The sequence below is a fragment of the Vicugna pacos genome, chromosome 20 (genome assembly GCF_048564905.1).
Source record: "Vicugna pacos chromosome 20, VicPac4, whole genome shotgun sequence".
Taxonomy (NCBI): domain Eukaryota; kingdom Metazoa; phylum Chordata; class Mammalia; order Artiodactyla; family Camelidae; genus Vicugna; species Vicugna pacos.
In genome coordinates, this window is record NC_133006.1 from 43,152,170 (window position 1) to 43,175,958 (window position 23,789).

The 23,789-nt window shown below is 60.2% G+C and overlaps 1 protein-coding gene across 5 annotated transcripts in view; it reads left to right on the forward strand.

Annotated features, from left to right (window-relative positions):
- Positions 1-23,789, forward strand: part of GMDS (GDP-mannose 4,6-dehydratase) — a 449,816-nt gene that overhangs the window by 392,404 nt on the left and 33,623 nt on the right. The window contains exon 10 of one of the 5 annotated variants that reach the window (XM_072945790.1): positions 12,853-13,349. The exons of the other annotated variants lie outside the window; for them this stretch is intronic. Coding sequence (XP_072801891.1) covers positions 12,853-12,924 — 72 coding nt within the window. The 3' untranslated portion in view covers positions 12,925-13,349. Of the gene's footprint in view, positions 1-12,852; positions 13,350-23,789 lie in introns of those variants that run through there. 5 annotated transcript variants of the gene reach the window in all.

Here is a 23,789-nt window from a genome sequence, read left to right on the forward strand (position 1 = left end):
GCGGTGGTTTTCCCAGAACTTGGATTGACTTAGCCTTCCGCTGAGCCACCCCGGAGGAGGGTGACCGGGACGGCAGGCTGCCCCAGGAGGGAGCTCACGCACAGGTTCAGGGCCGACAGCTCCAGGGAGTCGTGGGCATGAATCCTGCAAACCCCTGGACATGGGGTGGCCCAGCCGTTCTCCCGCATCTGAGTCGTGATCCCCCTTCTCTGGGTCAAGTCCATCCCACTGGTGCTTCTGGCAACTTCTCATTCTTCCTCGAGTTCTAGAGAAGTGTGTTCTCCTGACTGGCCTGTCTCGCATCCTCAGCACGTGGGCCACTCCGAAGCCAAAGGCATAAGCTAGATCTTAAAGTCAGGTGGCTCCAAGGATGACCGAAAGGAAAAATAACCGTGAAGAAAACGGAGGAGCGGTGGGGAGCAGTAAGGACGTCTCAGGCCTCGGAACACCAGCATCCTCAAGCCAGACCCAGGGAGGTAAAGCTCTGGGTTGTTGTTTGAATGAGAGTCAGACCAAGGCTGATGTTTACCTGTGGCGGGCCAGCGCGACCACCAGGGAGCCGACCTCGGGGCCGATCACGCTTTCCTTGTGGGCTTTGCCACCACAGAACCTTCAGGCCTGCTCCTGCGCCAACAAGGGGACCTGAAAGTTTTTGTCCTGCACAGAGGACCCTGGCATTCAGTTAGAACCGATTTGTGTTCCCTCCCTATAAAGCTCTGGGCTTCCCTTGAACGTCTCGGAGTTCTGCTGCCATGGAGAGCTTGACCCTGGATGATAGACCTTCAGGTTCCCATTGCCCCTGCATCCCAGCATTTGGTGATGGCAATGTCAGTACTGGAGCTCTGTGCCTCTCCAGCCTCCTGGCCCGTCCCCAGTGTTCTCTGCATGTGTCCATGTGCACAGAGCCCTCGCCACCTGCGTCCACACCTGGACAAGCAGTGGCGCTGACCGCTGAGTTCAAAGCTGTCCCTCACCAGGTGGTGACCCGAGGCAGGTGCCTCCACAGTGCCTCTGTTCGCCTGTCTTTAAAAATGGGATTAAGAGTAGAACCTCTTTGAGGGGAGGGCATAGCTCAGCGGAAGTGCGCGTGCTTAGCGTGCACGAGGTCCTGGGTTCAATCCACAGTGCCTCCATTTAATTAGTTAATTAACTAATTTAAAAAATTAATAGAATCTCTTCCAAAGAGTTGCTGGAGAATTGATGGGGTCGGTGATACAAAATGCTCCTCAGAACAGTGCCTGGCTCACAGTAAAATACCCAATATTGATGTTGTTATTTATTTATTCATTCAGCAAATATTTACCACCCCGTGGTAGACCCTAAGAATTCAGCAAAGACGAGGCGCAGCCCTCCCGCCCCCTGGAGATGTAGGTGGAGGGTGCGGCTCGGTTACCACACGCGGTCCGTGTCCCAAGCAGAATGACATCGTTGGTGAATTGCGCGCATTTACCACTAAAAAGCGAATAGAGAGCATGGTAGGATCAGAGCTTGCAGCAGACAGTAACGTGCACGCACACGCTTTGGCTTTTTTGTTCTTGCTTCATCTTGGTTTTTGTCTTTTCCGATCCTCTGAAGATTCAGCAGCTGTGCAGTGGAATTGTGTAACTGTGGGAAGTCAGTCCTGACCTATTGACTCAAAACAGCCACAAAGATGCTTTCTTTCTGTTTGAGATTTTTTAACTTGGAAACCTCACAGAGGTCGGACTGAGGAGCGTGCTTCCTAACGTGCCAAATCTCTGACCACACCCAGCGGTCAATCCACGTAAAGAAGAGAAAACCAAGTTTTTTCTGCTTTTCAGTGGAACTTTTTTCTGCAGAGCGCTTTAGGAAGGGGCACGGGAAACACATCCACAGGTCAGCATCAAGGGCACCTGTTGTTCCGGAACGCCGGAATTTAAGCTCTGCCGGCGGCGGAACTGAGTTCCTCCTCGTGGAGTCCTTTCCTCTGCCGTGCACGTCTCGTGCTGCGGTACTTCTGATGTGCTCAGCTGTGCCTGGCGTTTGCTGTGTTTACTTAGCCACGTAACGTTTAGTCCCATTCTTTACAGACAGTAGAAGGAATTCTGATTAAATTCTAGAGCCGGGAGAGCAGCGACTTCAAAACCCAGCAAGCTGCTCAAAACGACACCTTCCTCCAGTAAAAACACGCGGCCTGTTTCTAATCGGATTACCGTGTGCTTGTCGAGTTGTCCTCTCAGCAAACTTTTCCTAGTATTTTCCTGTAAATGCTGTTGAGTTAAACGGCCCATAATTGCTTGGCTATCTCCTGGCCCTGTTTGGAATACAGCTGCGTAACACTTTCCAGACCCCAGGCACCTGGTCTGTGGGCAGGAGGCTCGTACACACACCAGTCAGCGCCGCCTCGCCACCTCCACGCACGGGTCGGAGACTCTCCTCTCCTCCCTCCCGCCTCCTCATGCCTCCCACCCGCCAAGCAGGAACTCGGACCCTCCCTTCCTGCCGCCCCCCGCCCCGCCTCCTGACCCCTCTGCTCTCACCACCCCCTCTCCGCTTTGCTCCCTCCAGGTTCCCACGGGTGGGAGCCAGTGCAGGGCGAGTCGCTCCCTTTCTGGTCCCTGGGCCGGTCCGGGGGGAGGCTGGGCGGCTGGCTCCGTGGGCTTGAACTGGCACATCCCCGCACCCTCTGCCTGCAGGGCCGCCAGACCGCGGGGGTGTGGAGTCCTGCCGCCGGTGCTGCCCCCCGTGCTTCCTCTGCTCTAGTTCTTCTCTGAACTTCTCACTGCTTGTGCTTTACAGATAGTCTGTGTCTCTAAGTCGCTGTTCATGTATTCTCGGCCTCTCTCCTGGCTCCTCGCAGTGATCTTTCTATCCTCCCTCAATCGCGCTGGCCTCGCCTGCCCTTTCCCTTCCTTGGACTTAACCAGCAGAGCTTGAAGTTCCAGTCTCTTCAGCGGATCCTCAGCTATTCCAGGGGGCGGACCCCATACTTCGCAGGACCCCTGCGAAGCCCCCAGGGCGATAACATTCCTCCCAAAGCCTGTGTCCTTCCCTCAAGAATGTCTTGTCCCTGATGAGATAATAATTGTGTCCCCACTGGAGTGCCCCCAAGTTCCTCCTGGTGTTCCTTGAAGCTGTTACGATTAGATCCAGATTAGGATGATGTCATTACAGGTTCGAAGGTCTCTGTGATTGTGCATAGCTATGTGCCTTCCCTTATTTGAAATGTTTTTTTGCGCATCCTGGAAACTCTCTAGCATCCTTACTGCAGACGCTTGCATTCCTGGCACCAGTAGGGAGTTCCTGTAAAATCTGTGCCTTTCTTCCCAGAAAGCCGTCCAGGTCCTGACTGCCCTCGTGTGTAATCATAGCCGTGACCTCTTGGCATCTGGGAAATAAGCTCCAGAATCTTGGAAGTCCCTCTGGGCCGCTGCAGCCACTTCCCTGGGGAAGAGCTGGGGTCCACCTGCCAGGCGGGGCCCAGGTGCCTCGCAGACCGAGCCCTGCGGGAGGCGGGGCTCCCCGCTTCAGCCTCATCCCCTGCCCGGCCCGGCCCGGCCCGGCCCGTGAGCTCTCCATCCCAGAATCTGAGAAGCCCCGATTGGCTGCTCTGCCTGCTTTTCACGCAGCTCTGCAGTGGTCTCCCTGCTCGAACAGCCGTATCTAACTTCTGAAGTAACTGTAGTTCAGGACTCTTTGTTCCCGGAGCTTTCACAGGTAACACTGTCCCTCTTTCTGTTTCCTGCTCTGCTCTGCTTTACGCTCCCAGCAAGGCCAGCCCTTCCACAGCAAGTCTGATTTCTCTCCCGGCGCACAGCTCGCCTGCGAGAGCCGCCTCGCCGCGTCTTCTGACGTTGCGCCTGGTGTCTGCCCGGGGCTCCTGCCGGCCTGAGCCTCGCCCTCGAGCCACCCCGGCCTCGCACCCACACCCCGGTTTCCTCGCTCACTGTCGCACCTGCCAGCACAGCTGCCGCGTGCTTGGCGGCCGTTGTCAGAAACCTCCGAGGTAGTGTCCGCAGCTGATGGCCTTGCTGACTCCGAGCTCGGCTCTGTCCTACGCGGTTACACCTCGTGTGCTGGGCCTGGCGGTAAATCCCTGGTTCCATTCACCGCCGTTTAGAACAGACTGTACTTAAGAGCAAACTCCAGCCTTGCCTTTTGTGACGCTGCAGAAGGCGTCCCTGGTGGGGGAGGCGCGCGCGGCTTTGTGACACCTGTTGTGAGAATACCGCAGGTCCTGAAGGTTTCTCCAGTTTTTGGCATTCATTACAGCAATCCTTTAAGTAGGCATTCCTCGTGAGCATATAAAATACAATTCTCATTTCCCTTCAGCTTCTCAGAAGATGTCAGTGTTTATAAAACAGAGTATCCTCATGTGATTGTGGTCTTAGAGATTTACTGCAAAAGGAGTGTCTATTGAGTCCCTGCTGTGGATGTGAGCCCTCGTAGCACCGTGGGATGGACGCGGGCGGGCGAGGGGAGGCCCCTGTCCGACAGTGACTGTCCCCAGGTGAGGGGGCAGCGCGGAGCTGTGGGCCAGTCCAGGGCGGGACCAGGGGAGCTCACTGAACCGGGGCAGTGGAGGCGAGAAACACACAGAGAGATGCCAGGACGTTGCAGGGAGGGGGACCAGGGGTTGGGGACCAGGTCGGATGGTGCCGTGGTGGACGGGCAGGACGTGAGGGTTAGCAGTGAAGGGTGGTGGCGGCCTAGATGCCGAAGCCCCCCCAGAGGCCCGGGAAGAGGACTCACTTGCAGCGGGGGCATCGAGCTGGCGCTGGGAGGTGGTGGAGGGAGGTGAGGTTTAGGGCCAGACATGCAGGAGGAGAAGTGAGGCCCTGGGAGGAGCACTGGGGGAGGCGGGTGTGGGAGGCAGGAGCTGGGTGGATGCAGGAGTTAAGTCTCAGGAACAGGTTGTGAAGAAGTTGGTTACGAATTCACACACTAAGCATTTGTATCCACAAGCCATAGAGCTGACTAAAGTGCCTTCGCCCTCGGTAATTATCCCCTGCCTTCAAGGCTCCTCGAGGCTTAAAGGACTGACACGAAAGAGCTGCCATTAGCTGGCAGTGATTGCCATCTCAGTCCAGGCAAAGCTGAATTTCAGATGTAAGCAGAGACCTCATTTCAAATTGATGTGTCCTGGAAGGCCGGATGCGACGCGCTGGACAATTCTCCAAGATGAAAGGGCTCCCGTAAATACAGGCGCCTGGCGCTGCGTGTTGCCGCCTTTGTCACTGTCATCATCCTAATTATCGTCATCGTCACCGTCAGGTTCTCCTGTGGCATCGCTGGTATCAGAAGACATCTGAGCGGACTCCCTGAGCTCTTCGCTCCTGAGGTTTTCTTTTATTTAAATGTTCGCTTCTGTACCTGGGCAGCTTCCTGCAGAAAGGATGTTGGCTCTCAGCACCGCCAGCCTTGATCTCCTGCCCCAGGGGTGGAAGCGGTGAGGGTGGTGAGAGAGGGGGCGTGGAGTGGGCAGCCGTCTCTGACTCTGCCTGCACTCCACATCCCCGGAGGCTCTCCAGGCCTGAGAGCCAGCAAGTTCCATGGCTGCTCCCAGAATTTAGGTATCACTCACAGGCCAGAGATCAACCGCCAAAGAGAAGACCCCGGACCGCCTCCCTCCCTTGTCTGCCGACCCCACCCCCTCCTCCCCGGAAATCCTCCTGCGAAAACCTCTCTCTGCACTTGCTCTGAGAGCTGGCCGGATGTCACCTTTACAGCCTCAAATCTGTCTTGCTTCCCTGCTGCTGTTACAACAAATCATCACAAACTTAGCAGCTTAAAACTGCACAGATTCATTATCTCGGGGATCTAGAGGTCGGAGGTCTGCGTTGCATTTCACTGGACTAAAATCAAGGCGTTGACGAAGCTGTGTACCGTCTAGAGGCTCGAGGGTTCTTGGACGACGGGGGATTCTGCTGGCAGAAAATCCTGAGTTTAATCACTCAGGCCCCTCGCTGGGCCACGGTGCTTTCTGCTGTGTGGCAGGCACATTCTTACTCGCTTTGAGGAGCAAGAAGAGGTGGCGGACTCTAGTTAAGGGCGGTTTTAAGTGTCATAATGTGCTCGTTACACTCAAAACACAGCTAACACGCACTGGGCAGCTGAGAACGTGGTGGAACGTGGCTGGTCTGAGGGAGCAGCAGGCATGGGACAGCAGTGGGGGTCCTCGGGGGGCATCTGGGGGGCCTCGTGGCTTAAACGAGAGACACAGAGCCCTCGCAGGGGATGGGAGGCACCCTGGGGTGCACCGTGGGCGGGGACCCTGTGCTTGCTTCCTTCCGTCTCTTCCCTCATGCGTCCCCGCCTTCTCCTTCCTGGCCGCCATGAGTCTCAGAACCAGCCCTGTGTTGTCCATAAGCGCCACAAAGCCACCCTTCTTGACACCCCAACCTGTGTTTTGACACACGGTCTCTGACCACTGGCCGGTCACATTCCGCGCTGTCCCCTCCCCTGTTCCTTCAAGTTTCTTAAACCAGTCTTGTGCTTGAGACTGAATCTTAGACGCTTTGCAGCTGTTCTGATGATCAAAGGGCCATGTGGGGATCCGGACGGCCTTTCTTTCGTAAGAGAGATGAGTTCATCTCATAAACACGGGTCCTCAAACTGTCATTCCCAGTAGGTCCGTCTAAACAGGCTTTTTTTTTTTTAACCATATTCTTCCACTTTAGAATGAAACGTCTCCCTGTTTCGCAGGGATTTTGTTGAGAATGAAATCAGTTCTGTGGGCAGTGCTGCTACGGAGACCCCGAAGGTTTGAAGTTCGGGTTGTTTCTGATGCTTTTGGAGAGCGGGTCAGCAGAGGAAAAGTGCCGCGCTGGACCGCCTGACACCCTGTGCAGCTCCTGGGACTGTGGCAGGTTCACGAAGGCCAGTTAAGAAGATGTTGAAAAGAAATATTTGTTGCTGATTTAGTTTTAGTTTCGGAAGATTGGAAGGTCTGTATCCCTTCCTGAAATTCTGAAATTTCAAAGAAAGTACAGTGGTCATTTGAGTATGTGCCGCCGGCTTGCGTTATGAATTTTAAAGGCCTAAGTCTCAACGGTCTTACTCCCAGTCCTCAGACTTCCCCAAATCTCCTCAGAGCTCCTGACAGCTCTTCTGTTGTTGCCACGGTCACGCTGGGCGGGACGCTTTCCCACCGGCCTCAGTGGGCTTATTGAGGACACGGGAGTTACTGGTTCCAGGGCCGTGCACACGTCATCCCAGGGGAGGCCTCCCAGCCCCTCAAGCACGGGCCCCCCGGACTGTGTGTGGGGTTCCCGCCGGGCCTTGGGGCAGGAGTGACGGCGGGTGGCTCTGGGTGGCGCAGGCAGGGACAGCCTGAGGAGCGCACGTTTGCCCATCACAGAGCCTGTCGTGCTTTCCAGACAGCTCTGCTGTGGGCAGGATCACCCAGACCCACCTGGGAGCCCATGGCCGGACGGGCGTGGGCAGGTTCGCACTGCGTCTGTGTGTCCGACCTTGAAGCCAAATCCACGTTCCGGTCCTCCCGCCCCCGTCTCAGTGGGGCTCCGGTTCCCAGGAGAGGGGAGTGGCCGGCGAGGGCAGCTCCTGCTGGCAGGGTCGCTCACGCTGACACGTGCGGGAGTCAGAATCCATGGGCCCGTGGGTCCGATGAGGAGGAAGGAGAGAGCGAGGCTGTGGGCAGAGTGGCTGTGATTTTCCTGTGGGTCCTCACGCCGAGCGCGGGCCCTGAGAGGACAGAGGAACCGCTTTCCCGTGGGCTGTGCATCCGGGATGGGGGCCTATTCTCGGGCTGGGTGTGAATCACCTCCCACCTGCCCCCAGCGGGGATGGCCGGTCCCAGGGCGCGGCCCCCTCCCCTGGCTGCCCAGGGAGGGGACGTGGCAAACAACCCGGCGGGCCACCCCCTATCCCAGAGGGAGTGAGAGGCACCCAACACCTCCGCAGCCCGTCGGCAAGTCCGGTCGGCTCACCCGCCCTGGACCGCGGTGCTGAGGGAGTGGCCCTCGGCCCGCTCCTCTTGAATGTGTTTGCAGAGGGCCAGCCCTTCCCTGCGGTCATCGGGTCTGTGTGACTAAATACAGACGGAAGCCTGATGTCTGTCCCCAGCGGCCACCTGCCTGGCCGCGTCTCTCCCCTCCCAGCAGCCTCTCAGCGTGGCTGGGCCCTCGTCGTCCCCTGCTCACAGCGTGATCAGTTTGGGGTGAACACGGTGCCGTGGCCACCGCTTTCAGCGCTCTGTGGCGGGGACCGCTGCCTGTCTGTGTCCGTTGTGGCGCCTTGTCCACGTGTCCAACTCAGAACCCCCTCCTCCCCTCCCCTAGCTGATAACACCAGGTGGTTCTGCTCCCAGCCTCCTCCGAAATCCAAACCAAACACCCGTTTCACACTGGAAACACTCTCCTTTCCCTTTCTGCATTCTTTCTGCATTTTTCATGATGTGGCTCTTTTTTTTTTTTTAAAGCAATTCAGTCTCTCTTCTGTCCTCCTTGCTCGGTCTTTATAATTTTTCCAGACACCTGGACTTCACGCCCAGGTCTGTGTGTCACGGGCACAGACGTGACCTGTGCGCCTGCTTCTCGGCCTGAGTCCAGGCGAGGCGGCAGCCCTCCTGCGCCTTCTGTCTGGGCACCTGGTGCCGGACGCGCACTGAGGACCAGAGGCGCAGCCGTGGCTGCTCACGGAGACCACCGCTGCTGCGCTGGTCCGTTCATCTCGAGGAGGCACGGGCATACTGGTGGCCGGGCAATCGGGAGTGAAGATAGAGCCCCACCTGAAAGCCGGGTGTTCCATTATCTTCCCCTTCAGCCCGACTCACCGCACAAAGGGTGTTGTGCTCAACCGCACAAAAGTGCTGGGAGGGTAAATGCCTGTTTGTGAAGCGCGCTGAGAGCACACGATCAAAGACGCCAAATTGGTGTAAATCGGTGTGATTGTTATCAGCGGAAACTCCCCAGGCCTGCCTCTGGATTAACGTGCCTGCGTCAGTCAGCACCCCTGGGCCCGCCCTGAAGCCCCAGCCTCTCCCTTCTGTCTCGGGGGCGTCTGTCCCTCCAGGTGTCGGAGGGACTCAGGGGGTCGTGGAAGGTCACACAGAGGACACGTGTCAGGTGCCGGCCGACCCTGGGGCGAGGGGTTGGAGCAGGTTTGTGGGGCACTGGGGTGACTGTCTTGAGGCCGCCTGGCGCTGGCACATTCCTGTCCCATGTCGTCATCCCGTGTGGCTGGCTCACTCAGGCTGGCTGCAAAGATGGCTTTCCCAGCCTTCCCAAGGCACTTAAGGGGGAAACCAGGGGGCCCCAGCGGTCTCGGGTGAAGACGGACTGGCAGCACAGAGATAAGCGAGGTGGACTGAGCTGTGGAAATTGTGAGGCGTACCCCAAATTGCAGGCTGTGGGGGGGCAGGTTCCCTGCCAACAGCAGCAAAACGGGTTCCCCCTTCACTCGCCAGCGACGGGTTTCACTTTGGATGTAAAAGCCAGTGCTGTTCTGGGTGTACAACCCCCACCACCCGTGCCCTTAGGGAAGTGACCAGAGACCAGTTAAAAGTGAACTGTCCCCTCAGGCGATGAGCAGGATGCAGGCGTGCTGTTAAGGGCGGCCCCTCGCCCGTGGCTCCCAGCCTGGGATCCGGGAAGCTGGTGAAAGTGCAGTTTTCTGGGGCGCATCCTCCAAGCAGGCGCGCAGTGCGGGGCCCAGGCCTCTGCAGGGACGGGGTGGGTCCCCGGTCGGGGCAGCGGCACCCCGTCTGCCATCGGGTGACACAGCCAGCTCGGCTCTCCCCACCCGTCCTCAGCCTCGTTGAGAGTCAGACGAAGGCCGGTTCTCCCCAGGGGAAGCGTGTGATTCTGGGCATCCATCCTTCCCCTCCAGGCGTCCACGCCGAGCGAGTCAAACCGCAGTGGGGCTCGCCCCGTGCCCCGCTGGCCCCGTGTGCTCACTGGGCTCCGGTGTCCTCTGTGGGGTGTATTTCCTAAATGCTCGTCCCAAGCGGCTAGAGCTTCCACGTGTGTCATCTGGTGATGTCGTCCCCTCCACAAGTCGGTGGCCAAGCCCCCTGTGACTGCGGTGGGCACTTAGGGAATGGGGCTGGCTCTCCCCTACCCAGCAGAGCGTGGAGATACTCCACCCCCGGGGAGGAGAGTCTTGGGACCCGCACGGTGAACTTGGCAGCCTCAGAAGATCGTTCACCGATGAAAGTTGATGGTAGCAATGTAGGAGTCGAGGCCTTGGGCCCAGACAGTCTTGGTTTCCCCCAGCGCCTTCGAGGAGATGCGGTCCAAGTGGGCTGCAGCCGAGGGCTCCCTGGCCGCGTCTTTGCAGCCGTGTGTCTTGAACTCTTTGTGACAAAGCCCCCCCACCCCGACAGCGCCCTGAGCACCTCTCTGATCGGCTGAAGGTTTGTGACACAAGACCCGCTGATTCTGGGTTTAATGACTGAGCACGCGAGCCCCACGGACGTGCACGGGAAAGGGGAGAGGGAGTCAGCCGGCCGCGGCAGGCGGCAGATCCATCAGTTTGACTGATCGTCTCCGCCGGGCTGACGCGTGGGTCCGCTGTGTCGTTCGGGCCGCAGGCGCGTGTGCGCACAGAGCTTCCCCGTCCGGTGGGCGGGGGTGTCGGCCGAGCGCTGGGACCGGCCGACTTGACAGACGTGCTGAGGTAAACAGCCTGGCTTCTGCGGGGACGTGTTGACAAGCAGTGATTCTCGGGAAGCCCCCAGCTGAGCCTGGGCTCAGACTTCGGGGATTTAGGCAATATGAAAGCGATCTCTTACGATCTGAAGTCTTTCCCATCAGGCGAGCTCGTTCGGGTGGGGGCTTGTGTTGTTGTACATACACACGCGAGTTTTACTGTTTCCCAGAGACAGTCGGGCAGTTGAGCCAAAGCCGTTGTGCGGGGTGCAGACTCGTCCCCCCCGAGGGCCCCGCTGTCGAGGGGGCAGGTTTACAGCTAAAGACGGTTTCCAGGGAGAGACACGACGTCTTCCTTTCCCCCAAACTTCAAACCCTCAGTCCCAGCTCGAAAGCCTGGTTCCAGCGTGACTCCCTGAGAAGCCTCTCTTCCTCTCTTCCTCTGGCGGAAGCACCATCTCAAGGCTGCGTGAGGGCAGCCTCAGAGTCTCAGGAGGCCGAGGGCTGAGCCTCGTCGGCTCCCATGAGCTCGGGCCGAGCATCTGGCCCGGCCCTGCTGGGGCACCGGGGCAGCTGTCCTGCGGAGGTCCCTGGGTCCGACCCCCAAGGGGGTGTGACGCGCTGCCCTGCGGTCGGGCTGTCCTGGAAGCCGCCTTCTGCCTGCGACCTCCAGTCACTCGCAGGCCCCCGGCTCTCCTCTGTGGCACAGGCCGTGCTTGCCCCGCCCGGTGGCCTCAACTGCAAAGCCAGGAGCAGAGTTAGGCGACACATTCAGAGGACACCAGCCATCCAACCACCTGCAGGGGCGAGGTTGGGAGCCACGACAGGCCTGCCGCAGGTCCGCGGATCCTGCTCTCCCCCAGCGCTTCCCCGGGCAGGGGTGGTGGCCCCGCTGGGGCGCGTCGCCCACTGTGTCACCTGTCCTCCTGTGGGGCTGGCACTTACTTAGAGCGGTGCTGCTGGTTCACGTTTAAAGGAAAAGTCAAAGCTGTGAGATTCGGCCCAGTGGGACGTGAGCCCCGGTGGTTGCTGGCTTTCCCGGGTGACGGGCTCTCCCCTGGGGCCCTGAAGGCCCACCTGCTGTCAGGGTGTCCGTCGGAATTCTTAGAGGAGATGGCGCGACTGAACAAGAAGAACGTCCTCCTGGAGTTTACGGAGTTTGTAATGCGCAGAGGTGGAGGAGAGACCTGCTTCTCCCACGATCTGAGCCAGTTCATCCCACTTGTCCAAAGTGATGGCACTTCTCCCCAGGACCCTCTTTGTTCCCAGACTGCATCCTGAGCAGTGAGGCCTGGGCCGCCCGGTGGCAGGTCCCCACCCCACCGGGTCCCCACTCAGGCCCGTCCTGCTCGGGACAGCCTGGCGGCTCGCTGGCGGTGCTGGTGGAGAGGGCCTGCCGGGCACCACAGTGACCGCCTTCCCACCCAAGAGGTCTGGGACACGCCGCCTTCTGTTCACGCGAGTCCTGGCCTCGTGACAAGTGGCTCGTGGCCACGCTCTCCAGGCCTGACGGGGTGAGGACCAGACCTTCCCCATCGGTGCTTCTGGACAGCTCCTCTCTGAGCCATTGACGTGGGTGGAAGGGGTTTATGTTGCTGACCCCTTTCCTTGGAGGAAATGCATAGGAAGTTTAATTTCCTGTGTGACTAGGGGGTGCGCAGCCAGTTCGGTGAAGTTGGTGCAATGATACATCGGTCCTTGGAACGTGCTCCTCCCAGAAATCATGTTTCAAGTGCTGTTAGGGCCCGGCGCTGCCCGGCCAAAGCCTGTTTTCCTGGGAACATGTCTGAAGTGCTAGTTAAAATACTGTGACTAGTCCCCAGGGTGGTTTCTCCGTGGAGGCGCATGTCCTGAGCTCCAGCCTGGTCCTTCCAGAGTGGGCGGTGGGGAGGACAGGAGGCAGCCTCTGGGGTCAGCCCGTGCGGTGGCCCCCCAACCCGGCGAAGCTCTGACTCATGCGGGCTGGCCAGTCTGTCCTTAAAGCATCTTCTCCCCTTTGAGGCCTGGAAGGACCTTTATGTGACGGACGGGCAGGGATGGGAAGATAGATGCTTTGAAAAATCAGTCTTTTGACCTTGAAACCTTACAAGTGGGTTTTGCTTTTCTTCAAGTCACAGAAAAGCACGGTGACCAGAGACGTGGTTCTCGTGGCACGTGGAGATGTAATTTTAATTCCTTCCCTTCCCAACCAATAATAATATTGAAATTTGGGGTAAACAACATTTGAGAGGCGCTGAAACTTGAGACTCACTTAACTGCTAAAATACTACCCTCTTGTCCACAGACCACTCCTGTGAATGTTTCCACGCCCAGTTCAGTTGACAGCAAGTTTGGAAAGTCACAAGCAAGGCACTAGTGAGGATGCCGAGGGCTTCCTCGCCACCCCTGAGACACTGGCATGAGGGTTCGCCCTCGGAGTAACGTCCTTAGGGCTCAGAGGCCTTTGGACAGGACAGCATCCGGTCCCGAGGGTTTGCACGAGACTTCAGACGAACACGACGCACAGATGCCTTCATCCAGACAGCGGAGTGACTGAGCAGAGAGTCCGGGACGAAGTGCAGGGGGAGAGAACAGGTCAGACAGGGTGCCCGCAGCGGCGGGGGGCGCCTGGCCACGGGGAGGAGCAGTGGACGGTCACCCAGGCTGCGCGGGATGCTGGCCTATGCAGGCTTCCCCCAGCCCCCCGACAAGCAAGTGTCCCCTTAAAGTGGGAAAAGAAAGGAGCATTTTAGCCACAGACCTCAGCGTTGTTCGTTGGTTAAAATAAAACTTGAGGCAGGAGGCGAGTGTGTCCACCGGGTGTCCAATTAGAAGGAGCAGGGGGGACCCGCGCCGCCCCCCACCTCCCGCCAGCGCCGAGTCTTTGGTTCCAACTCCTCCCTCCCTCCCTGGTGCACGTCACCCCTGCTGCCCCGGCCCTTCCTCGTTGTTCTCAGCTGCGGAGCCGCCAGGACAACCTTCCGAAGCACAACCCACGTGTCCCTCCTGCCCGGCGTCTTCCGGACCCGTCACCCTGACGTCACTGTCTGGCTCCGGCCAGGGGGACCCGGGAGCCCACCGCCTCCCAGGATGGGATGTGACCTCGTGCCCTGACCCCCGGCTCCTGAGCTCCCAGGGGCGCTGGGCTTCCTTCCCCCGACACCTGCACGCCACCCCCAGGTGAACTGTCCACCCCACGCGGTCCCAGACCCAGGCTCCCACAGTCCAGAAGCTTTGGAGACACTGGCGTGTTTCTAGTGTCCCAGGCGGCAGCGAAGTCCGGCCTGCCCCGGCCCAGGACGCATCCATGTCATCTAGTGTGGACGCTCACCGTTTCCCATTGTTTTGCTGAAGAAGCATGAGTCTGATTACAGGGAACTGGGGCTGGATTAACGTGGCCGCATGACCAGCGTCCAGCTCTCGGGAGGACAATGGGGGCGCTGGCAGAGGCTCCCCAGGACAGGGCAGACGGGCACTGTCCTGGACGGACCAGGGCGGAGGTTCACCTGTGTGTGCGACACACATCACACTGTCCTCAAAGCCAAAAGCGCCAATTCCAGAGTGCTCCCCAAAGGTTCACGTGAGCACCCGTGTCTGACGGCTGTTCTGCGCCGCTTTCCGCACGCACGTGGAGGGAGGGGTTCTGTGCAGACGCGTGCTTAGCCATCGGTGCCTGGTGCTTGAATGGATGTGAACATCCGCCCCTTCGGCTTCAGTGGGGTTTCCTGGCCGTGCGAACAGTGGGCACGTCGTTCTGGGAAGTCTGTCCCGCACTTTCACCCAGAGTGTCGTCACCGGATACTCCAGCAGCACTTAACGTCCAGCTGTACCGGAGCTGTGACCCACCACCATCAGGCACCAGGAAAGGGCCCCCACAGCTGGCCGGCCGGACACGCGTGGGTCAGCCTCTGCGGCGTGGAGGCTCCGGGGCAGCTCTGCAGGGGCGGGTCGCACGCGGGCGTCTTCTTACCACCTCGTCCACGGCAGCATCCTGCAGGGGTGTCTGTCTGTCCAGCCCCTCTTTTGTGGATGTTCTTTGAGCCCCGTGGTTCCTCCTCTCCAGGCTCACCGCCTCCCATGGAACCTCCACGGGGACTTCCTTTTCCGTGGGCCCCTCCTCACCCGTCCCCTGCAGCGGGTCCTGCCTCGCGGGGCCCACCCAGCTCAGAGCCGCCCTGTTCACACACACGTCCCCCATGCAGGCAGGGCGCCCACCCCACAGGCATCTGTCCTGGAACCCTCTGCCTTTTCGCAGGCTGTGCCACCCTCAGAGGCTTGCTCCCCCCTCGATGGCCCCGCCGCATAGACAGTCGCAGTGCACACCTCGGTCCTCGTTAAGGCGCTGTTCCTTGTTGGCCGACGGTTGTCAGTCCTGAGCTTGTCCCCTTAGCAAAGGTGTTCGCGCGTTGGAGTAGAGGCCTGCGTCTCATCTTGCCGGTGCCCCCTCCACGGTCCTGTCACTGAGACAGATGGATGACGGGTGCCTCGTCCTGCGGGGCCAGGGCCCTGGAGAGTCAGGTGCACTGGCACCCAGGGTCACGTCTGCTGTGCGGGAGGGCCATGTTCCTAACCTTACTGTCACAAAAAGCCCCTGCCAGGGGTGAAGGGGAGGGGAGGAGGGGTGTGATACTTCAAGTCCTAAACCTGGATCCGAAAACCAAGCCACAAGGAGACACCGCCAGACGGCCCCGCACCTGGGACAGCCTGTGGTCGCGCTGTCTGCACCTCAGGGTGAACCGGGAGAGGCCAGGGTTCTGGGGACGCAGTCCTGCCCTGGTGGCGTTCGTGGTGGGTGTCCGGTGCATTACCGGGTGAGGGGAGGAGGCTGTGTCTCTTGATTGATGCAAAAGAGCTGTTCTTCCCAGTACAGAAAAGCCAGGTACAGAAGCAACATTAAGAAAAGCTTCTTGAATGGAAGTTCCTGAACACTGGAGCTGCAGGCAGCTCTTTGGTATGACGGGGCATGTTTGGATATGTTGTGCATCACTTCAGGGTGGAGCTGGAGATAAGGGAGGTGAACTGGGGTTCACGGCAACCCTCAGAACTTTTACAGACTATCGGTTAAACCGTCTGCTCTCCCGGGTTAGGGGGGGTGGCGGGGGGAGAGAGAAGCAGAGGGCAGGGAGGGGCCACAGGACTGTGCCCCGCGGGGCGCCAGCCCTGGGACTCAGGCAGTCAGTGCTCGTGCTGCGTCCTTGTCCTGTTTGGGGGAGATTTCAGCTCTTCCAGCCAAACTTGCGGCCACTGCGAGCCTCGGCGCCTGCCCAGCACATCCCGTCCTCTGCATGTGTGGGCTGGCGTACAGCACGTTGGGAGACCCTCCGTGGACAGTGCCCTGGGATGCGGCCGCCGTCCTAGGTCAGCGCGCCTGACCGCTGCCCTCCTTGGCAGGGGCCCCACGGGGCCGTCACGGAAGAAATGATCTTCCAGGGAGGAGCAACTCCTGGGGCGGCAGAGGGGCCGAGGCTGCGTGCTGGCTGAGCTCCGCGTCCTCAAGACCCGCGGTGCTTTCGTCCCGCAGCCCTGCTGCCGGCCAGCTGCATGAACTCGGGCAAGCCTTGGCGACCTCGTGCTTCAAGCGGGAGCGTCGTTTCTACCTCAAGCGTCGTCCCGGAGAGTAAGATGGGTGCACGTAAACGCAGCTGCCTGTGGGCGAGTGCTCCCCACCCGGTTAAGACGGGGGGACGGTGCTCGTGGCAGCGGAGTCTTGCTCTCTGAAGGAGGCAGGAGCCATCCACGGCCAGCCTTGTCCACGGGTGCCAGGTGCTTCCGCGTGTCCAGCGAGCGAACTGTGCCCGGAGGAACAGAGACCAGACTCTCCCTCCGCAGCACGTGCGAAACATCCGGAAAAGTGCTTCTCGGCTGGACTCCAGGCCGGGAGGACAGTGACCCTGAGAAGTGGAAACAGCTGAACACACCCTCTCAGTGCCCCGGCCCCGCCGCGCGCGAGTGTCCGGGGCAGCGCCGGCAGACTCCCCGCGACGGGAGGACAGGAGGACGCGGGACGGAGCAGCTCGGACGGCCCCGGGCATCTGCCGTGTGCCCCCCCGGCCGCCCCCCCGTTGATGCCGGAGTGTGCTGACCAGCATGCGCGTGTGAGGAAGCCAGCCGAGGCCGGGAGGCCCGCCACCAGGCTTAGCGCGCCCGGCATTCACACGGCGCCGGCTGGGAACGGGCAGACCCGCAGGCACGGGTCGGAGCCGGAGGGTCTCGCCTCTGCAGGGTTTACTAGCCCTGCGCTGGGCGCTGGGCGCTGGGCCAGGCCTGCCTGACAGAGCTTCAGAGGAAGACCCAGAGGACGACACTGCTTCCGGGTGAGCTAGCTGTGTCCCGGGGCAACATGCCAGAGTGTTTGCCACAATACAGACACGTCTACTGCCCCACGAGGTAAACGTCACAACGTATGGCGTCCAACCAAAAATCACCACCTTTACAGGAGGGTACGTCCCCTAGTGAGGAGGAAAAGAATCTAGGAAAGCCAGCCTAGAACTGGCACAGATGCTGACATCGGCGGCAGGGACCTGAAGCCGGTTTTCAGACCCTGCTCCACGTGTCAAGAGTTAGGCAGAAGGAAGACAGTTGGACCCGAAGAGACGAAATCCGTACGGTCCGCCGTGGAAGTCCTGTCGGGCGGATTTAACGGCAGATGACCCTGCGGAAGGAAAGACCGGTGGCCTGGAAGCCCCAGCAGCACAGAGCCGACCAAAACGGGCACAGGAAATGCGCTCTTCAAAGAACGAGCAGTATCAGGCCTGCAGGACCACTTCAGGCGCCCTCAAGTACACATGGTCGGGGCCCTGCAGAGGGGAGGGCAGAAGAGATGTTTGAAGAAACAAGGAATAGAGTTTTTCCAAATTTCATGAACACTATAAACGCACAGATCCAAGAAGCTCAACAAACCCCAAGCACAAAACCAGAGGGAAGTTGCGCCTCGCTGCCTCGTAATCAAACGGCACAGCGACACAGAGAGCAGACAGAGGACCCGCGCGCACGGGGCCAGAGACGAGGGTGTGTCGTCATGGCCCTACACAGCTGCCGCGGCGGGAAGGCCACGCTGTGCCCTGGCAGGCGGCTCCGCGGCCCGACCGGGGGACGCCCGTGAGGCGGTTCCCAGAGCTGCTCCGGGAGCATCGTGAACCAAGACTGTGCAAGGTGATCCTCGTAGAAGCAGCGCTGGTGCGTGGCAGCGTGCAGCCGCTGCGCTGGCTTAGCAGGCGCTGTCTTCGCCCTCGGTCTTGCCTGCGGTTACGCCTCGGCCTCACTCGACCTGTGCTGTTGAATATTCACTTACTAGACCAGGCAGCGTCCACTCGACGGAAGGCGACCACGGCTCTGATCGAACTTGATTGGTTTCTCAGAAGGTGTTGAAGATCCCCGGCCGCAGGACGCTGGGGCACACGGAGTCTGTGTTGCAGTGGGCGGAAGGGAGGCGGCTCGGACAGCAGCCCTGGGAATGGAACAGCAGAGGGGAGGGAGGGAGAGCTGCATGCCGTGGGTGGCGGAGTGGGCCCTGGAGTTAGCAGTTGACCTGCTCAGGTCGCCACCGTGTGTATGACGGATGCTGCAGTGCCTGGTTCAGAGGTGTGGGTGTTGTTCTGGGCCCTGCCTCTCGCAGCTCCACGCCGGCTGTGACTCAGGCGGGGGCTCTGGGTTGCTCCACCGCCGGGTGGCTTGACTCATGAGACAGTTCATTCAGAGAATAAAAGCCACTTCATAGTGGCTAGTGAAAGCTTTTCAGTACTCATTGCAAAGTTGTTGAGAGCCCGACACTTAAGTAATTTTATGGGCTCTCTCCGCTCATGAGTGCAGGCCCTGGGGGTGGGGCACAGTCAAGGGAGGAGGAGGGGGCGTGGAGGGCTCGCCCTTCCGTGTCTGCATCCGGCCCAGGGCGAACGCGGGGCCCCACGCCGCCCATCCTCTCCAGTGGCTTAGGACGGACCCCCGACACGGCTGACAGTCTGATGGTCCCCTGGTGCTGATGGGGGCACAGGAGGTCCCGTTTCAGAGCCTCATGTCTCAGTGCAGCCCTCACAACAGGACTGTTCTTTAAGAAAGTCATCCAGCAGCCACGACGGTAGACACGTGTGTTCTCCGAGGCAGGTTAGGAGATTCCAGTGCAGATGACAGTGTGCCAGGCCCACCGCTTACCTCCTGCCGAAGTTTGTGTTTGTATGGAGAGCTGACTCTTTTTAACTGAATCCCATTCCTCGAATAGATACAAGTCTGGAGAAGCGCTGCTCCGGAAGCCCGCACGCCCCTCCCAAGGGCGGCTGGCGCCTTTGTGGGGCTGCTGCTTTATGTGATCCTAACGCCCCAGTCGAAGACTCTCCCAGCAGTGTGTCAGAAATAAGCTGAGCTCGACGTGGGAGGGTCAAGTCCCCAGACAGATGCTCGCGCTTGGCTTGTACCGGAGGGAGTGGCCTCCTGCGAGCGCCGAGGGCTGTGATGCCGCGACCGGGGACGTGTGCGGACCGTGGCCGGGACAGCGGTACCGGGGCAGAGCCGACAGGAGGGAGGACTCAGGCCATCCCAGAGGGCGGCGGGAACTGGAGGCAGACTGGCGTGGGAGCAGGTCAGAGCTGGGTCCCACCCAGCCCTTCCCGCCGCGGGGCCGTGGCCACCTTCCGGGTTTCCGCCCAAATGGCGGGCGTGACACCCACCCTGCTGGGTCTCGGGGACCAGGAGGAACAGTCAGCCCGACACGCGCTCGGCTCCCAGCACCTGCGGTGGGCACTTCTGCCGGGCCCTCTCCTCTGGACCCCACTCCTCCTTCAGCGAGCCCCCTTCCCGCCCCTGGACTGGGAAACACACTCCCGAATCAGCCCCGCCGCCTGCTCCCGCCAGGCCGCCTGCTCCCGCCAGGAACTCCCTCCCCAGCTTCCCCAGGGCATCATTCCTTGCCCCTGCCGCTCATCCTCAGCCAGGGTGACACATTTAAAGTGACGTGGGCTCACGTTTCTGCTCCCTCGGGCCCTCCCCACCTCCCCACCTCCCCAGTCGCCCCCCAGGAGCCCGGAGAAACAGCAGCCCCTCACAGCCCACCCTCCCCCGCCTCGCGTCCCTGCCCTGCGTGGAGGCTCGGCCCGAGGCTGTTTCGTGCCCCCCGTCTCCCGAGGACCCGGCCAGCACCCGGCAACCTGCCCCCTGACCACCCCTGACCACGTCGGCGGACGGGTGAGTACTGGTCCCTGCTGGTCCCTGCACACCACTGAGGGAGAGGCCTGCGTGCGGCTCAGCGGAAGGCGTTCTGGGCCCAGACTCAGAGCACCTGGGCCTGCACGCAGTCCTGACCTTGGGCGTGATCTCCCCGGCACCTGGGCCTCGTCCTCCGGCCTGCAGGCGGGGCCTGGGCCATCCAGCCGCCCGACGCCCAGTGGTCCTGAGACGTGACCGGGGACCGCGTGCTGTGGCCTGTCCCCGCCCTCCCGCCCTCCCAGACGGCAAAGCCGCAGGGAACGCAGGGGCCTGAACCCTGCGCCTCTCCGTCGTGGGAGGAGTTGTGTCCGCGGACAGCTGGGCACCCTGGGAGGACACTGGTGTGGTGAGGGTCTTACCAGCCGCCCTGTTCCCCTCGTCTTGGAAGCAGTCGTAGTTGTGATCTTGCCTGAGAATGGGACAGACCAGAAGCCCGCAAAGCTCCAGTCCTACCTGTGGCTCCAGACCTCCCACCTTCCTTTGCTTAAAGTAGACGTCACCGGGGATGGAGGGAAGGAGGTTTTGCAGTACTTCAACAGATGGCGCTGCTGGGAGCTATTACCTGGCTATAAAAGTTAAATTCCAGCTTTACTAACTTAAAACATCTCATTAAAACCTTGCTGTTGCTCCTGGGGTGGCACGTGACTTTGTTTCGTCCTTTACCGAGTTCACAGTGGCGAGTGGCTCTGACCGTCCACGCGGTGAAGCTGGCCCCCAAGGCGCCTCCTCGGGCGTCCCGTGCACGGTCGCCCGGTGCTGCCTTAGAGACACACACGGCTCTGCGTGGAGGGAAGGAGGGCGCCACGTGCACTTGGGCTTCTGACAAAAGGACAAGCGAATCAGGGCCTGTTCATCTGGATGCTTGAACGACATGCAGACACGGCCTTAAGTGACGGCACTTCCGAGCGGAACACCGCGGCCGACCAGCAGGAGTAGGGTAGAGGCATGTCCCCCAGGTCCAGGGAGGAGAGGGCTCGTAGAGAACGCTGAGCGGCCCAGGTGTCGGCCGGGCCGCCGGCCCTCGGTACCCAGCCCCTTCCCTCCCCGCCAGCGCTCCCCCCTGGCCTCCAGCGAGGTTGCTCTCATTACGTGGCCGTGCACCGGCTCCTGGGCGTGGGGTCCCTGGTTGCATACTTCGGCGCAGGTTACAGATACTTGGCAGGCTTCCTCTTGCTGTGGGAACCAGACAAGTCCTAACACCTACTGAGCACTGAGCGCCGCGGTGCCAGAGAGTGGTGGCGGCCTGGTGCCAGGGCGCGGAGCCTGCAGCGGCTGGGCCCACGCTCCCTCGGCCGTGGCCCCGGCCAGAGCGGCCTGCGCTGTGAGTCCCGGGCTCCCACCCTGCCGCCTGACGGACCGTCCCCCAGCGTGGGCAGAAATCAGGGTTCAGGTGTTCGCAGCAGGAGGCTTTGGTATGTGACGGTGCAAATGCATTAATCAGTGACCCAAGAAACGCTGTGTGAAACAGCCATGGTTTCTGCCTCACATGGACCTGAGGTCCCCACTTCCGTGCCCTTGGCCCTGCCCACCTTCTTTGGCCAGATCTCCCTGTCGGACGCAGGTGCCCAGCGCCTGCCCCACTTGGACACCGGGGAGGTTCCTGCAGGAGGGAGGGCGGCCCGTGAGGGAACTGGTCACCTGGGTTTGGAAGGCTGAGCTCAGGACTCTGACGGGAGGGGAGACGGGGGACAGCGTCGCGTGGCCTTCTGATCACTTTTTAAGATTAAACAGCGGTTTCCTTTGCCGCCTAGCACCGAGCAGACACAGAAGTGCTGTTTGTGTAGAGCTGACCCCTGAGCGGCGCAGGGGCTGAGGGGCTGCACGGTGGGGGCTCCGAGCGCAGCTTGGGGTCGGCCGGGGCTGCAGGGCCCGGCGCCCGTGCTCCAGTGGGGGAGCAGCCCCGGAGCGCTGGGTGAAAACGGGGCAGGTGGCACCTGGCCCTCCCGCATCACTTCTTAAGTCTCACTACCTCATTATTTTTGTTAGGAAAGCAGTAAACAAGGGGGCGGTTCTGTGTCAGAAGCACTTGGAGGGAAGACAGCACTTGATGCTGAGGTCAGGTCAGCGCGGCTTCGGTGACAGGCAGCATCAGCGCGGCTGGGGCAGGTGCTAATCCTGAGTGACAGCTGCTCGGGGTCAGGTCCCGAGCGTGGCTTCCCCCAACCCCGGCTCCACTGAGGTGCACCCTGTTTACAGTGAGAATCGCTCACTGTCAGCGTCCAGGCGAGGGAGCTTTGGCGACGCGTACAACTGTGTGACCATCACCCGCAGAGTCCCCTCCCGCCCTTCTGCACACGGCCACTCCCCTTCGATTGGTCGGACTCACTTTGTCACTTCTGAGTGTCACAGGCAGGGAGTTGTCCACGCGGAGTCTGGGCTTTGGCAAGTTTCACGGGATGGTGTCTGTGTGTCCACGGCGCTCCCGTGGGTCCATCAGGGCTGTGCCCAGTCGTGCGGTGCCTTCAGCAGCTGAGGGGCCCTGGGTGGTGTTCTTCCGGGGAGATAAGAGTGTCACTGCCTCGAAACTCACACACGAGGCTTGTGGGGACACGTTATTTTTATGGGGTAAATTCTCGAGGAGTGGCGCTGGCGCAGGCGGGAGGTGTATTTTAGGCCACGGATGAACTGATCTCAGAGTTGCTCTGCTGTCTTGCCTCCGGCAGCAGCGTCTGAGCCCTGGCTGCTCCACGTTGCTTCTCGAGGACACTGTAAACGCGGTGCTGCTGTCACTGTGAGGACACCGAGGCCTGAAGAAGGCACGGGACCCGCAGGGGCCCACAGCTGAGAGGGGCAGGTTCCGTTTATGCTAAAGCACGCCTATCGATGCCAAAAGCCCACTCTTTCTCTGTTCTAGAATGTTCTCAAAGGTAGCAGGACTTCCGTTGATAACCTCGGGATTTAGGGCCGGTGAAATGTGACAAGTCACACTACAACCTCACCTCGGTTGTAAATACCGGGTTGGGCGTGTGCAGAGCAACCTTGGGTTAAATTGGAACAAATTTAGGGAGGACGCAGTGGGATGAGAACAGCCCTTGGTCTAAGGCTTTCGTTCCCCAACACCAGCCTGTGTCACCTTCACCTGCCCCCTGCCCCTCCCTGGAAACCGGGGTTACACCAGCACATCCTGTTTGCTGAAGGCAGGAGCAAAGCCAGCCCTGGAGCCAGGGTCCCCGGCCTCTGACATTAGCCTCTTGACCAGTTTCTTGAGGTCAGATAATTTGTCCTTTGTGACAGGGCTGAAACGGACCTCCTAAGACCTTTAAAACTAGAGCCATCAGTGGGACAAAATGTGTATTACGGGAACCGACCATCAACTGACAGGAAACTGATGAAACCAGCACGGCGTGGTCGTCCTCCACGGGGCCCGTCCAGAGGCCTCAGACTGGGCACCTCCAGGACCAACGGGACCAACAGAGATTCTTCCTTTAATGAATTTAAGTATCAGAAGATGTTGCAGAAAAATCCAGATTCTTCACCTGAGGAATTGGAAGACTTTCAGCCGTGGGGGCACATCCCTGGCTGACGGCGCCTGCCTGCTTGCCAGCGCCTGGGTGTGGCCTGGTCCACACAGTCGGCGAGGGTTCCAGAGCGGCCAGCGGGGAACCGGGATCCCTCTAACTGGAAGGTCTTCGTCCAGAGAGGCCACACTCCGGCACAACTGGCCCCGACTTGGGGGCCCTGTCCAGGCTCTGACAGCAGCTGCTGTTCCCCTGTCTGAGTGTGGCATTACAGGGTGCTGTAGGGTTCTCCTGGGCATGGACCCCTTTCTCTTCGTATTTGTCTTGGGATAAATTACAGGATAAAACAGACGGGTCCCGTCAGATTTCCCACAGCTGCGTGTGCATCGGTATTTAGAAAGCACCGACGTTTTGGAAGAGGGAGCATGCCAAAGCCTAGAGCGAGGCGGTGCTGGGGGGCCGGCGCTGGCACCTGCAGGGCTCAGGGTGGGGCCAGGTCTTCTGGGTCTAAACCCCACAGTCCTCCCACTAAAGTCAGAGGAGAGCTTTCCAGGTGAATATACACCGGGTGGGTTTTCGAGACTCAGAT